The 15,082-nt window shown below is 43.6% G+C and overlaps 1 protein-coding gene across 1 annotated transcript in view; it reads left to right on the forward strand.

Annotated features, from left to right (window-relative positions):
* Positions 1 to 6,162: 6,162 nt before the first annotated feature.
* LOC144771460 (cystatin-B-like) overlaps positions 6,163 to 15,082 on the forward strand; it is a 36,827-nt gene continuing 27,907 nt past the window's right edge. Inside the window, exon 1 of the mRNA XM_078655891.1 lies at positions 6,163 to 6,317. Within this exon, the coding sequence (XP_078512017.1) occupies positions 6,243 to 6,317 (75 nt within the window). The 5' untranslated portion in view covers positions 6,163 to 6,242. The remainder of the gene's footprint in view (positions 6,318 to 15,082) is intronic.

Below are 15,082 nucleotides of genomic sequence, written 5' to 3' on the forward strand. Positions count from 1 at the left end.
GGGCGGATTTTTACATTCGCGCTTCCAGTGTCCAATTGCGCCGCAATTAAAACATGGGAGTTTCTGCTTTAATTCTTCAATATTTCCCATCAATTTTGGCTTATTAAAATTACCTTTAAATTTCCTTGATTTTGATTAACATTTTTATTTTCTAAAGTTGCTATTTGTTGTTCAGTCAATTTTACCTGTGCCCACATAGCTTTTTCTTTTAGCTTCTTTTGTGTAGCATCTAATTCATCACTACAGTATTTTGCTTTTCTCAAAATGTCATCCACTGTAAGCGATTGCCAGCCAACTATTCCAGATCTAATCATTTCACCAATTTCAGGTCTTACGCCATAAACAAATCTGTATATGAAATGGCTTATATCCTTTTCACTCAATTTTTCATAACCACTGTATTGTTTAAATGCCAGAAGTAATCTTTCATAGAATGAATGTACTGATTCTTTTGGCTCTTGATTTGTTCTATCTATTTTAACCCAATCTACTTCTTTTGGGGGAATCTTGTTTTTCAACCACACAATTACCTTTTCGTACAGATTCATAACATCTGACGAAGGAGCACCTGTTACCTTATCTCGAGCAGGTTCTTCTTTAGGCCAATCTATAGAAATTTTGTATTCTGTCCATAGATCTGATGGGACAACTATGTCAAAGAATCCATCAAGATCAATCCACAAAACTTTTGAAACCTTAACAAATCTGTCCACCTGTCGATACCATTCCACAGGTTTTTCTCTCAGCCGAGGAAAATCATTTGTAAACAGTAAAATGGGACATGCACATACCCTCCTCCTGGTATTTCTCTCATTGGAAACTCATTTGCTACTTCTCCTCTTTCTCTTCTGTCTCCCTCTCTTTCTTTGTCCATTTTACTCTCCATTTACTTAATTCACCCAATCTTTTTAGAAACACAATTAAATCTTTTATATGAATAATTCTTCCTGTGGTATTCATGTTTTCAATGTCTTTTTCGGAGAAATCCACTCTATAATGTTTCTGCGAATTTTTCTGTCTACTTAAATCTACCTCTAATTCAGCAGCCATTTCCTCTAATTGATCATACTTGGTTTTCGTTTTCCATTATATGCTTTTTACAAATAAATAATAATTCATCATCCTCATATAGCTTCAAACTGCCAGCTCCAATTGTGCCAATAATTAACTCCTCCAAATCTGCTTTCAATTTTGCAACATCAAGTAATTTAAATTTTGGGGTTTGTGGGGTATGCGTTAAATGTATTTTATTTATGCTCTTTTCCGGAGTTCCCGAATCAGATTCTGCACCAGATGGAGTTTTATATGACAAACTTTGATTAAAAGTTAAGTCGGGCATCATTGTTTTCTCTCGGTGAATTTCAGATAAATCTGAATAAAAATTTTCAGCCACTTTCTGAATTTCTGCATTTAATGGAACAGTCAAAGCTGAATGTCTGACTTCTCTTTGATCAAATACTGAAAGAACAGGTCCAATCATTACTGGTACTGTTACTGCTTCCATGCTTTTAGTTAACTGCTGTATTAATTCATCTTTTGATCGAAAATATTCTGAGGTATTTGGTATTTCCTCACTTCTTTCTGTTCTCATTACATTTCTTGGGGTTTCATTTCTCTGAATTGGGGTTTCAGCATAATTTCTATTTTCTCCTGATATACTAGAATTAGATCTTGTTTCTACTCTCGGGTCTTTTTTCATTATTCAGATTTGATCTGGGTGATGTCTCATCAATAATTTCTCTTGGAGGAGCACTTGGGGAAATTCTTGGTGGAATTCTCGGGGAAGACCATGAACAAACTGGTTGGTAAGGTGGCGGTTTCGGTTTTGTAATATAAATCTCTTCCAAAACCGCATCTTCTAATTCACTATCTTCACCATTATTATTTTTCTTTTGAGCATTCTTCTGACCTGTTGCCTCACGAAATCTCGCTGGGTACAAACCATCACACATGTCTGCACGTCTCCATCCACGCATTCTATCCTCATGAGTTTCCCTATTAATGTCCAATCTAGTACCTCTTGTTACACCTCTACTTTCTCGTTCTAATTCAAACATTTCGTCCTCCCATTCAGCTAAAGCTTCAAATTGAGTAGGTCTAGGTCTTGGAACAAGAGTCATCATTTTTTCTCTTAAGTTCTTCAAAACCTTAATGTTAAACGATCCATCTTCCGGCCATGCCAATACACCATCATTTTTGGTATATTCCATCCAATTCTCCATCCAAAGACAAGTATGATAACCATATTCACCTAACATATAAGCTGCAGGTGTTTTGTACTTATGAAGTAATCTTCCACCTCGCGTTTCAATTTTCTTGTCAGGTTTCAATTTATTTTTCAATTTCTGAAACCCTGAAAGCTTCTTTTTCTCTTTCATGTAATAATAATCCATGTTTTTAATCAATTCCGCTTGCTTTAGTAAAGATCGTAACTATTTCCTTGTTGTTCCGCAAAACCAACCAATCCGTGCGTGAAACTCACTAACAAGCCAATCAGGTTAAGCTTCGTCACTATTTTGCTCAACCAATAGAATTACTGCTTTTCAGGATGAGCCAATCAGCTGCAAGCCTGCCTAGTCACATGAGCCAATCAGTGCGCGAATACTGTGACGTATGTTGGCCAATCACAGCGCGACGCTAGTGACATATACTGCCGCTGCAGCTTCTCTGTTCTCGCCCCGCTCTGACACTGACACCTCCTTTACAAAATATTTTCACAGCGCCATATTTTACAAATCTTTTCAATGGAATTCAGTTAGTAACTCCACAATAACAAACGATTTGTCTGTTTCGCTAAAATAAAGTGATAGCTTTCCCAGTCATTCAGGTATTCTTTTGCATGAAATAGACAACGCTATTCTCAAAGAATATTTAAATTCGTTGATAAAGTAAGGCTACTCTACTCTTCTAACAGATAATAACGAACTCGATTCTCTCTGAATGCACATATAGTGACAATTAAAAGTTTCACTTGATCGTATATTACAAAATCATTTACGCACACTCAAACGGAAAAATCCCTAACCATGCATACATGAGACTATAGGAGGACTCTAACCCACCAATAGAAACCCTCACTCGCCAGTAAGATAGACAACGCTTCCTTACCCTTCACTCAAGCTTGGATAAAAATCTACTATTCTTTTCACAGTGAGTTTTAAAACAGGACACCAGTCCCTATACTCAAAAGCTACGATTTCATAGACAATCCTCACTATACATTCTACCTTACACACCTAAAATCCCTAGACTTGTGCTGTACGTCCACAACACTAGTGATATATGACAATACCACTATTTTGAAACAGAACAAATGCACTGTGCAACTTCACCTGTTACACTACACTTTACTTTGCTTGCCGGCAAACCAGGAATTTTCACACTGCTGGAAAAACGTTTCGACTACATATAACAACTGGACAAACTTAACATGTTTTAGTCATCAATCCTATGTATGTACCATGTAGCATGTCACTTACCATAGTAACCGTAACTCTGCTACCAAGTAATTGATCCAGTGCTCTTAATGAAAAACTGTCTCACAAACGCTGCCCAACACCATAATACTCACCATTAATCAAGAATCATTTATAAAGGCCCATAAACCAAGGAGACAATTTTTGAGCGACTGAATCATGTGACCTAATTAATCAGAACTATTCACAAACTATTTACATATTTATATACAACTGCAGTTTATCTTTTCTCACCATGGTTTTAATCATATATTATTTTAATTAAGTCACTAAGGCAAATGGATCAACTGATGGTAACTATACCATGAATAAACAAGACCAGCTTGTCTTTTCAAATCTAATTTTTATTGACTTTATTATTCAAAGAAAGAGCATTTCGATTATAAATCTTTATTTTATTAGCAATCATGAAAGCAGCATTTAATAGGTAATGATTTATTAGACTGACATTTTTAAAGCAAAATCAGAAAGCATGAACTTTAGTAAATAACAGTTTCCATTCCCTCAATCTATTTCCCTGTCTGTTTCCCTCAACACCTAGAAAGGAAAGAATCATTAAGTCTGCTGTCCTTACGTGCGCCAAAGAGTCCAACAGCATGTCACGGCATTCAGGAATCGGAAAACGAGAAGCGCCCTCCTACCCTTGAGGTCAGGTTTTATACCTTTCTATCTAGCTAAACTTTTCTACATTTGTATACTTTCTTTGTAATCCGGGTTTCCTATTGGCTGTCTTATGTCAGTCCACGTTAGGTCATCACCGTTTCTAAACCAAGATCAGGCTTTCTCTTAAGCCCTATTGTCCTTTGCTTTCGCGTCATTTGGCTTTCTCAAAAGAGATACTTTTCTCTCGAGTTACAGTTCACAACTTCCTTGCCCTGGCAATCTTGCTGATTTCCTGTCCTTGAGCCTTTTTTCTCCAAGAGCACGTTTAGCACAACTTATTAAACTGCATTTTCTGACAAACATGTCAACGTGGGAAAAGTTTCCACTTCTGAATACGTGCAAGGCTCCTCTCTTGACAAGATTCGAAACGCCATTTCTTTGCATGCCATAGGCCTCATTCGGAAACTATTATTCAAACAAACACAAGACATCAATTAATTAGAGAATTGAGACCCATTCTGTTACCCACCCCCTTTGCTAATTATTAACCCATTAATTTATGTTACCTAGTTGAGCGCACAAAGCAGCATTTATATCTACCTTCTTCTTTTAGGGACTGCAGGAACTCTTTTATGCAACTTGTCACGAAAAGATATAACATAAGCTCACAAATAAGCACATGCCATTAGTTAAACAGCCGCATTTAATACTGACAAAGACAATGGACAAGGTTAGTTTATTATTTTCTTCGCATTTGCAACATAGAGCACATTTGTTAATCCCACGTGTTTCTTGATAAATTCATTTTAAAACTAAGTTGATTAATAATTTCACCACATGCTTGTTAATACAGTTACGTTTTTTATGGAAGTTTAACTTTGCGAGTTTGAACAAAATATTATTCATCACCTCGCTCCATCAGTACAGTTGGACTTAACTTTAAAATGTATTTGATGCTTGGTGCTGGCACCACTCTCAGAAATCAATACATAGGTGTGTTGTGCATTTTAATTCTATGTCCGGACCGGAGGTGAGGATTTTGCATTTCTTTCTTCACTCTTTATTGACAGCAATTTTAAAGAAACGTAATAAACAAATTATCAAAACTACAACTCCCATGAACACCAGGAGTAACCATGGTCACCAACAGTCCAATCAAGTCACATTCCGACAGTCAATATATTATAATCAGCAGCGTAGTCCTTCCTCTTTCTTCACTGCTGCCTCGTCAGTTAAGTCCCTTCATGCCTTCTCCTCATTTAGGGGGTTAGACTTTGGGCTTTTTCTGACTTAGTTGCCTTAGTTGTGGCTAGAGCGCTTGTTGGCTTCGCGCTGTGTCTGTGACCTCATGTCCACCACTAGATTTCCATGTTCTTCTCCAGTGCTTGTGCTAGAGGCCCAGTGCAGGAGAAGTGAAAGTGAAACAAATTCTGCTGCTGCCATGTAGCTCATTCAGTAGAATATTTTAGCTAAACTACGGATACCCATTGGCCTCTGCGGCCACACCGCCCCCACTACTGAGAATCTCCAGCCAGTAGTAATTGTTACACTTCTGTTCCAACTCACACACCCTGGTGGAAGCGTTTCCCATAAAGTCACAGCCAGTGGGCCTGCCTGAACTGGTCTGGCCAGAAAGCACAGAATGTGTGCGAATTTGGCAGTACCTCTTCCAAGGAGGCTGCACAAAATCGCAGACTGAGCATTATTAGAAGTGAACTGGCAACTTTCTGGGTCCAACCCAACAAGCCAGCCCTGGGCGAGGGTTGACGTTTCCCGGCATCAAAGACATACATGTGGGACCTGGCACTCCACTCTTTCAAATTTCGCCCATTTGTGGCTCACTCTGGATAAAGTGTGCAGGAAAGCGCGTGCCACAAGCCCCAGGGATGCTGGAAAGAGTACATACTCCCTAACTATGATGTCACATTCTTTGTACTAACTTGTAATCTCTTATTTTGTGATGTGATGATCCTTCTCTTTTGTGTGAAATCATTTGTGGTTCCGCAGATTGTCTGTTCCACCTTCTCCTCCCCTCCTCCCACGCATGGGTTTGGTCCTGACATACAAAAGCTGGAACCATCTCCACCCCAGCAGCAGTTGCATCCTCAGACTACCTTCTGCCAGGTCCCGAGTCCCTGGCCTTGCACCTACAGACCTGCCATCATGCCAGGAGGACTGGTGGGAGGGTTTTCTAAAGAGAAAGAAGCCACCTCTAAAGTGCAAGGGTACTGCGACCAGGTAAGATACAAGGTGCAATCCATGAATTTTAACCAAGTGTTTAAGTTTATTTTATTTTTGCATAGTTAACTAAAACCATTGCAATATTAACACTTAACAGAATAAAAGTGAGATCAGTGTTTTTGTTTTTAATAGTTTTTATCAACCCCCACAGAGTGTTATTTTTTTATCATGGTATCACTCAGGTGTTTTAAAGTCGGTCAATGCGTGACATATTTTATGCATCACTGATACTGTACATTTATTGCATTGTATGGTATTTGACTTTTATGATTTTATTTCTAAAATCGAATAAAGTTTTATGATGATGATGATGCAATGTGCAGCGTGCACGTGATCCTTAATCCATAACACTAAAACTAGGGATCTCCAAAGATGTATGTCCCAGGTAAAGGTTTTCAAAGTTCTGGATTTCTGATCTTCACGCTCATGAAACTTACAAAAGTTCAGGGGCTCCTATCAGGCCCTGCCTTTCAAGCCCTTAACTTTGACAGCAAATATGTTTTACTTCGTGCTGCATGGTATTTGTATCTCTACTTCCGAAGAGTGCTTTCTTTTCCCAGTAATTGTCTTGCTGGAGTTTGGTTTTTCATGTAGTGCATGAGTTTTGTCCAGCGCCTACAGCGAACTGAGCTGCCTCTAGGCGTCGGGTGAGGTCAGGATCGGATGGGTGTTCAGGACAGCCCGACGAGAGCTATGGAGATGAGGCTGAAGGCAGTGCGAGTTTCTCAGTGCCCCATTACAATGGCGGTGGGACCACCATCGTAAGGCTGCTGGAGGGGGTCTTTCCGCCATCAGGCCCTAAATGAGCGCCCGCCAGGGAGAGGTGTGGCGCCGCGGCCAGGGCAACTGACGCTGTAATCTGGGGATCACGGCTCAATTCCCGGGACCGGTGGCAGATTAGCCCAGCACCATGTGACTCTGGGCAATAGCTTGCTTAATCTTCCTGGCGGCCCCCAGCGCCTGGAGACCCTTACGGGTGATTGTTCGCGCTTTACAAATGTGGATTAGTATTATGATGGCGGGCGGATGGAGCGCAGGCAGAGACCGTTGGTGCGTCGGAGGGACTGCAATCCCTACAACAGTGGCGGTGTCTGCTTAGGCACAGCCGTAGGGTTACAATGTCCCTTTCCACCAGCCGCTTCATGGCAGTTAACCCGCCATGAAAAGGCGAGCGGAGAATGACTAGGGGCCCATAGTGGACCCTCCTTCTCCCCTAGCCCTTCAATATGGGCCCCACATATCCCCGCACCGTGCGGTGCCTGCCACATTGTGCAGGGATGTGTGCAATGTGTTTATTTTTCACTGTGGTGTGTGCTGTGGCCCGCAGGACATGCTGCAATACAAAATATACGGATTGACTTGAAGGTGGTGGGATCCTAATCCCGATGGCGTGACCATCGACAGCTAGTCGGGGGTCCCTGTCCCCAAATAGATGGCGGTCGGACCACCATCATAATCAGGCCCTATATCATAAATAAGGCTCCCGATTTTCCATTTTACGGGTTTTTACAGATAAATAGGGGGCGGTTATATCAGCAGACCCGGCTGAGGCTTTGCTTTCAGGAACCAGACACTTCCCCAACTCTTAATGCAGCAGAGGAACCCGAGGGGCGGGGGGATGTCCTGCCGCTGCCCCCTTCACCTCTCTCTGCAAAAGTACATTGTAAGCAGCGCCGTTTTGGTACTGCTTAATAAGGGTTTGTGAGAGCAGCTGACACTAGCAGAAAGGTAGCGCGCACTGTCAGTAAACCGAGAGCCGCAGACACTAGCAGCAAGGCAGAGGCCACTGTCAGTAAAGTGGAGCCAAAGACACTGGCAGCAAGGCAGAGTCCACTGTCAATAAAACTGAGAGTCGCTGACACTGGCAGCAAGGCAGAGCCCACTGTCAGTAAACTGAGAGCTGCTGACACTAGCAGCAAGGCAGAGTCCACTGTCAATAAAACTGAGAGCCGCTGACACTGGCAGCAATGCAGAGCCCACTATGAGTAAACTGAGATCCGAAGACACCAGCAGCAAGGCAGAGCCTTCTGTCAGTAAAGCTGGGAGTCACTGGCAAAGGTAGCAAGGCACAGCCACTGTCAGTAAAACTGAGAGCCGCTGACACTAACAGCAAGGCAGACCCCACTGTCATTAGAACTGAGAGCTGCTGACACTAGCAGCAAGGCAGACACCATTGTCATTAGATCTGAGAGCCACTGACACTGACAGCCAGGCAGAGCCCACTGTCAGTTAAACTGAGAGCCGCTGACACTGACAGCAATGCAGAGCCCACTGTCAGTAAACTGAGAGCTGCAGACACTGGGAGCAAGGCAGAGCCACTGTCAGTAAAACTGAGAGCCAAAGAGCCTGGCAGCAAGGCAGAGCCTACTGTAAGTAAACTGAGAGCCGCTGACACTAGCAGCAAGGCAGAACCCACTGTCAGTAAACTGAGAGCCGCTGACACTAGCAGCAAGGCAGAGCCCACTGTCACTAAACTGAGAGCTGCTGACACTAGCAGCAAGGAAGAGCTCACTGTCAGTAAACTGAGAGCCGCTGACACTGGCAGCAAGGCAAAGCTCACAGTCAATAAAACTGAGAGCCGCTGACACTAGAAGCAAGGCAGAGCCCACAGTCAGTAAACTGAGAGCCGCTGACACTAGCAACAAGGCAGAGGCCACTGTCAGTAAACTGAGAGCCGCTGACACTAGCAGCAAGGCAGAGCCCACCGTCAGTAAACTGAGAGCCGCTGAGAACCGCAGACACTTGCAGCAAGGCAGAGCCCACAGTCAATAAAACTGAGAGCCGCTGACACTAGCAGCAAGGAAGAGCTCACCGTCAGTAAACTGAGAGCTGCTGACACAGGCAGCAAGGCAGAGCCCACTGTAGGTAAACGTAGATCCAGAGACACTGGCAGCAAGGCAGAGCCCACTGTCTGTACAACTGAGAGCCACAAACACTGGCAGAAAGACAGAATTCACTTGCCCTAACACTGTGAGACACTGGCAAAAAGTCATAACGTCCTGTCATAAAACCTTGCAGAGCCCACTGTCATTAAAACGGGGTGCCACAGACACTGGAAGGGAGCCATAATGTGCTGTCATTTAACGTGCATAGCCCACTGTTGTTAACACTGACTGCCACAGATACCAGAAGAGAGGCATAACATGGTGTCGTCAAGGCTGGCATAGCCCACCATCTTTGTTAGCTCCAGACAATGGCATCAAACCAGAACCAACTATCATTAAACCCAAGAGCAGAACACACGACAAATAGATCTAAATCTGGGTTGCAAGTTTACCACCATTCATAGGTGCAAATGTTCCTGTATTGACAATGCTTTCTACAAGTATGCTTGGAAATCTACAAAAGATTCAGTTTACCAGGAGACTTCTTAGAAACACGATGAATTCCTGCTTCAAACGCAAAGAAACATGCATTTGCAAAGGCAATGGGTCTTCCTGATCCTAGGTATATGTCTTCTATATTGTAATGGCCATATGTTGTTGCAAGATATATTTGAAGGCACTAACAAGTTAAATATATGTGCCTTTAGTACACAGACAGTACCAAGATGTTTGTACACGCACACATAAGCAGTCATACAACACACATAGGGGCTCAAGCACAGACAGGTCCATGATGGTTGGATGCAAGGGTGGATACATGGCTGTGGAGTTATATAGATTGACAATAGATTGTTGGGTGGCTATGGATGACTACAATGTTTCTATATATGGAAGGGAATGGTTGCATGGCTGGATGAGTGTATGTGTGGTACTGTGATGAATGCCCAATTGCTGCTTAATGGATGCTAAGGGCAGGCTAAATTAGCATCAACATGTAAAGCGGAAGCTGTATCTAGTGGACAGAAAATGACTTTAGATTAAATATAACACTTTTACAACAAAAAACTAAGAAGAAATCATAGGGCCCGATTCACAGAACTAACTTAAGACAAAATTCTAAACTTAAGTCTGCCTTAAGTCTGTCTTAAGACAAACTTAAGACAAAATCCTAACTTCTGTGAATACCAAAAGTAGTAAGTTTAGGATTTAGTCTTAAGTTAGTTCTGTGAATCGGGCCCTAAGTGTCTGTGGAAGGCATTTCTCTGCAAGAGGCACAGAGGCCTGAAGCATTGAAAGAGTAGGACATGCAGACTGTGTCTGTGGTAGAGGTGCACATGGTTCCCAGATCCATGCATGAGTAACTCACTCTCTGCAGGTTGCTTTCTACCAGGCATAGGCTGATACAGGCTTCTCTAATGCCATGCATAGATTGGCAGCGAATGCTCTAAGGCTCTGCATAGACCGGTGTACCCTTCTCTAAAGCTGTGCATAGACCGATGTATCCTTCTCTAATGCTGTGCCTAGACCGGTACAGTCTTCTCAAATGCCATGCATAGGCTGTAATGCCGTGCATAGACCAATGCAGCCTGCTCTTATGCCCTCTATAGACTGGCACAGAATTGTCTAATGCCGTGTATAGACCAGTGCAGCCTGCTCTAATGCCAAGCATAGACTAGTGCATCCTAGCGTGTGCATGCTACCTCCATGTTCATCTTGAGTCCTGTTGACCAAAAAGAGGTCGCACATGCAAGACGGGCATAAGGTTTAATGTTGTAGTGAAGCTGCAGGGAGGTCTCCACACCCTACTATCTTCCTGTTGATATAATGCCAGATCAGTAGTGAAATATTCTGGGAAGACATGGTACGAGGGGGCGGGATCCAGACTCTGGTGCCCTATTAACTAAACTTCATTCCCGTCCAGCACCTGTGGGTGTGCAGCCCTTGACGGTCAGAGGTGACATCTAGATGTGTACGTTTCCACCCACAGTGACATTTTAGGGTGATTCCGTCTGGTTGGCAATGATTGGTATACCACTGGTCACTCTCCACCCTTCAGCCTACCGCCTCTAGTCGTCACCCATATCGGCTTTGTATTGCAAAAGAAACCAAACTCTATGACTTTTGGTATTCACAGGGGTCATTTATGAGTCTTATCTTTATGCCCGCAGACGGGCCGGAAACTCCGGCTCAAGCCGTACTCTCCAGCCCAAGCCGTTCTCTACGGCCTCAAGCCGTACTCTCTCGAGCCGGAATCAGTAGTGTTACACCACACTCAATGTTGACTGTAGTGTTACGTCACACTCAGTGTTGACTGTAGTGTTACAGCAAACTTTGGTGTAACACTGCAGTCAACACTGATGGGAGCGCAAATTGTGGAGTGCATGTACCATGATGCAAAGGAGAAAACTTTTCTGGGATGTGATGTAGTTTCTGGCCACATCCTTTTGCCTGCCCAAACTGATTTTCATGATCTCCTCTACCATTTATGTCACATTCCTAATGTTCCTTTTTGTGATTACACTTTATGCCACCCGAGCCGGAGATTCCAGCACGAGCCGGAGAGTACGGCTTCGGCAAGAGATTACGGCCTGACTGCGGAGGTAAAGATACGACTTGTAAATGACGTCTGTGAATACCAAAAGTCCTAAATTGAGACTTTTGTCTCAGATTGCTTTTGTGAATCGGGCCCTTGGGGGCTGCTTTAAAGTTGGAGGAAACAGATAACTCTCCAATTTGAGATGAAGAATTATAGTCAAAGCAACATTCACTGGCAGAATTACCCCTGCATAAGGACAGTGTGGCAAAACTCCAGCGGCAGAATCTCCACGGAAGTAGATACACCCAAGAGAAAATGTAGCAGTACCTCCACAAATCAGAGTATTTGTTACCACCCATTATAATTCAGTCCCTAGAAATCCGGGACAGGTGTGCTGCTCTGTCACTAACTAATTTAGCAGTTTGGTAACAGGAGGCAAATTTACAACGAAATAGGGCAGCACAGCACAGAAAGCAAAGTTGCTGCACTTTGTTGCTCTGTGGGAAGAGAGCAGTGCAGAGCTATGTCTACTAAACAAGAGAGGTGACATTATGTGCCTTCATCAAATGGCATTTCCCTATTTTGTTTTATAATAGCAAGAAAGTTGTGATGAGGGCTTTGACTGACAAAATGGCCTAAACAGATAAACTTTATCTAGAATGAGGAATTGTAATTTTTTTTAAAGGAATGGTATGGAAGGGGCAAGTATATAGTGGAATAATAGAAGAAAGAAGTCCAATATTCCTTTTTGCCTTGCAACATATCTCGGATTTGCATTAACCATTACTAATATACTGTGCTTTCAAATGACTCTAATCCTGAAGGAGAGTTCATAAAAGATGTGGTAAATTAAGTGTATGACCAAGTTATGGTCTATTTTTAAAGACATAAAACTTTCCTAAATGCATTGTAAAAAAGAGATAAAAATATGTGCAGGAACAGTTTCAATTGAGATTTTGTTTGTAGCCCAAGAATAAGATTAATAAAGAGTTGTGCGTTTCTAAGTAATGCCTAATGCTCATTTAGCCAACCATACACACACAAGTAACCAAAGCATAACATTTACCTTGCCATGAGTCTTATCTAGGGTTTGGCAGACTGGTGCTCTGTCACAAATGCGACAGATATCCCATCCGCTTAATCACAAGTGTATTATATCCTCGGACACTTGCATAGCTGACAGGTTTCCCAGGTCCACGCGTGATGTGCTGCTCCAGTTCAGATTTTATTCTTTGACTTGTGGGACTTGTAGTCCTGTTTTATAATGCAATAAACAAGACTAAAAGTCCCAGAATAAAAAAACCCGAACTGGAGCAGCACATCACACATGGACCTGGGAAACTTGGCAAGGCTGCACTCAGTGGCGTAATGAAAGTTGAAGGGCCCCCCTTGCAAGGTACACAGAGGGGCCCCTGCTCCGGATTTATTCCGGAGCTATCAGGCCTGACTACTGTCCTGAGGGGCGCCCTGCTGCTCGGGGACCCCCCGCACGGCGGGGGTGCGAGGCCTGTGTTACGCCACTGGCAGCACTCATAATTAGGCAGATGGGATATCTGTCACATTTGTGATGAAGTACCCCTCGGTAAAACTCTAAATCAGGCACCAAGTACTGACAGAAGGGAGATGTTTAGAACCCCCTCTTTTTGATTCTCTTCCACAGCGCTGGTCAATGGTGGCTGGCATCTATAGGGGGTGAGCACGCGCAAGCGCAAATAATAATTAAATCAACCCGTACTGAGTTTTATGCAGTGGATCTCTTCTTTCTTCAACTGCAGCCTGGCCACCAGGAAATTCCCTTGACCAATCCTGGTACTGCTCTCTTGCTGTTAATTAGCATGAGAGGAGCGCCCTGATTGAGGGGAGCAGCCTCACTGGGCCACCGCACCACTCTGGAGGCCTGCACTTGCTCTGACCCGGCTGTCCTTAGACCGCTGGGTTAGAGATGTTTAAAGTGTGCATGTGTGGTTGGCCATCGCAAGACGGCCGGACAAATCAATCAATCAGTATTTGTTAAGCGCGACTACTCACCAGTGAGGGTCTTAAGGCGGTAGGGGGAAGACATGTGCACTTTAGCAGTGCTCATAGAGCCCACCCTCCTCCCTACTACTGTCGCTCAGCAGCCCACACCGTCCTGAAACTCTGTTCGTGAGGGGTATGAAAAATAAAATGGTAATGATCTGTCTGCGTCGCTTTGCGTCATGTTGTGTGACCTTGTAGCAGCACAAGGGACCAGGTGAAACAAGGGCAACGCAAACCCTTAAGTGATATTTTCTATGACAGACAGAGCTACCGTTTGTGGCTCTGCGTGTCATAGTAAACAAACGAAAGGTCCACAATACCAGATAGATGAACGAGGAAGCCACACAAGGCACCGTCCCTAATATGCCTGGGAGAAAAGCCAGGTCCTCAGGTGTTTTTTGAAGACCGCTAAAGAGGATTGGCTAGTGAGCTCCAAAGGGAGAGAGTTCCAGAGTTTAGGAGCTAAAACAGAAAAAGCTCTGCCTCCCCATTTTGCCTTTGTGAACTTGGGGACCACAAGCAAATTCTTGGAGGAAGACCGGAGGGTTCTATTGGGGGAATACACACACAGAAGGGCCCTTATACCTTCTGAACCTGCGCCGAAAAAAGCACCATGGGCTAAGCACAGGAGTTTAAAGGTAATCCTAGAGGGGATAGGGAGCCAGTGAAGGTCCTTTCTTGCCATAGTGGCAGAAGATCGCCTGGGGAGAGGTAAAACCATTCTGGCCGCAGCATTCTGTACCATTTGGAGACGATAAATGCAGGCTTTGCTAATGCCATCGTAGAGGGCATTGCAGTAATCAAGCCTCGATGAAACCAAGGCAGCTGTAGCTTGTTTCCGAGCTGCCAAGGATAAGTAGGGGGCTATCTTCTTAAGAATTCTGATGATGCCGCAACAGGTTGACACCGTCCTGTTTACCTGAAAGTCAAAAGATAAGGCCGGGTCAATTTGGACACCCAGGTTCCTAGCAACAGAAGTAGGGCGAGGACAATCTCCCAGGGACAGAGGCCACCATTCCTTAGACCAAAGATCCTGGCTCCCACCAAAGACCATAATTTCGGTCTTGTCGCCGTTTAGTTTTAGAAAATTACGAACCATACAGTTTGCCACTGCTTCCATACAGGCTCTAAACTTAGGGGCAATCTCACTGGCCGGCTGGGTGATAGATACCAGGATCTGGGTGTTATCGGCGTACGATAACACATCCAGCCCAAAGGATCTTATAACCTTGGCAAGTGGGGTGACGTAGATGTTAAATAATAGAGGGCTCAATGAAGAGCCCTGAGGGACCCCACATTGCACTTCTTGAAAATCGGAGAGGAAGTTGCCCATTTTAACTCTCTGCTCCCTATGATGAAGAAAGGAAGAGAGTAAACTGAGG

The sequence above is a fragment of the Lissotriton helveticus genome, chromosome 8, assembly GCF_964261635.1.
Source record: "Lissotriton helveticus chromosome 8, aLisHel1.1, whole genome shotgun sequence".
Lineage (NCBI taxonomy): Eukaryota > Metazoa > Chordata > Amphibia > Caudata > Salamandridae > Lissotriton > Lissotriton helveticus.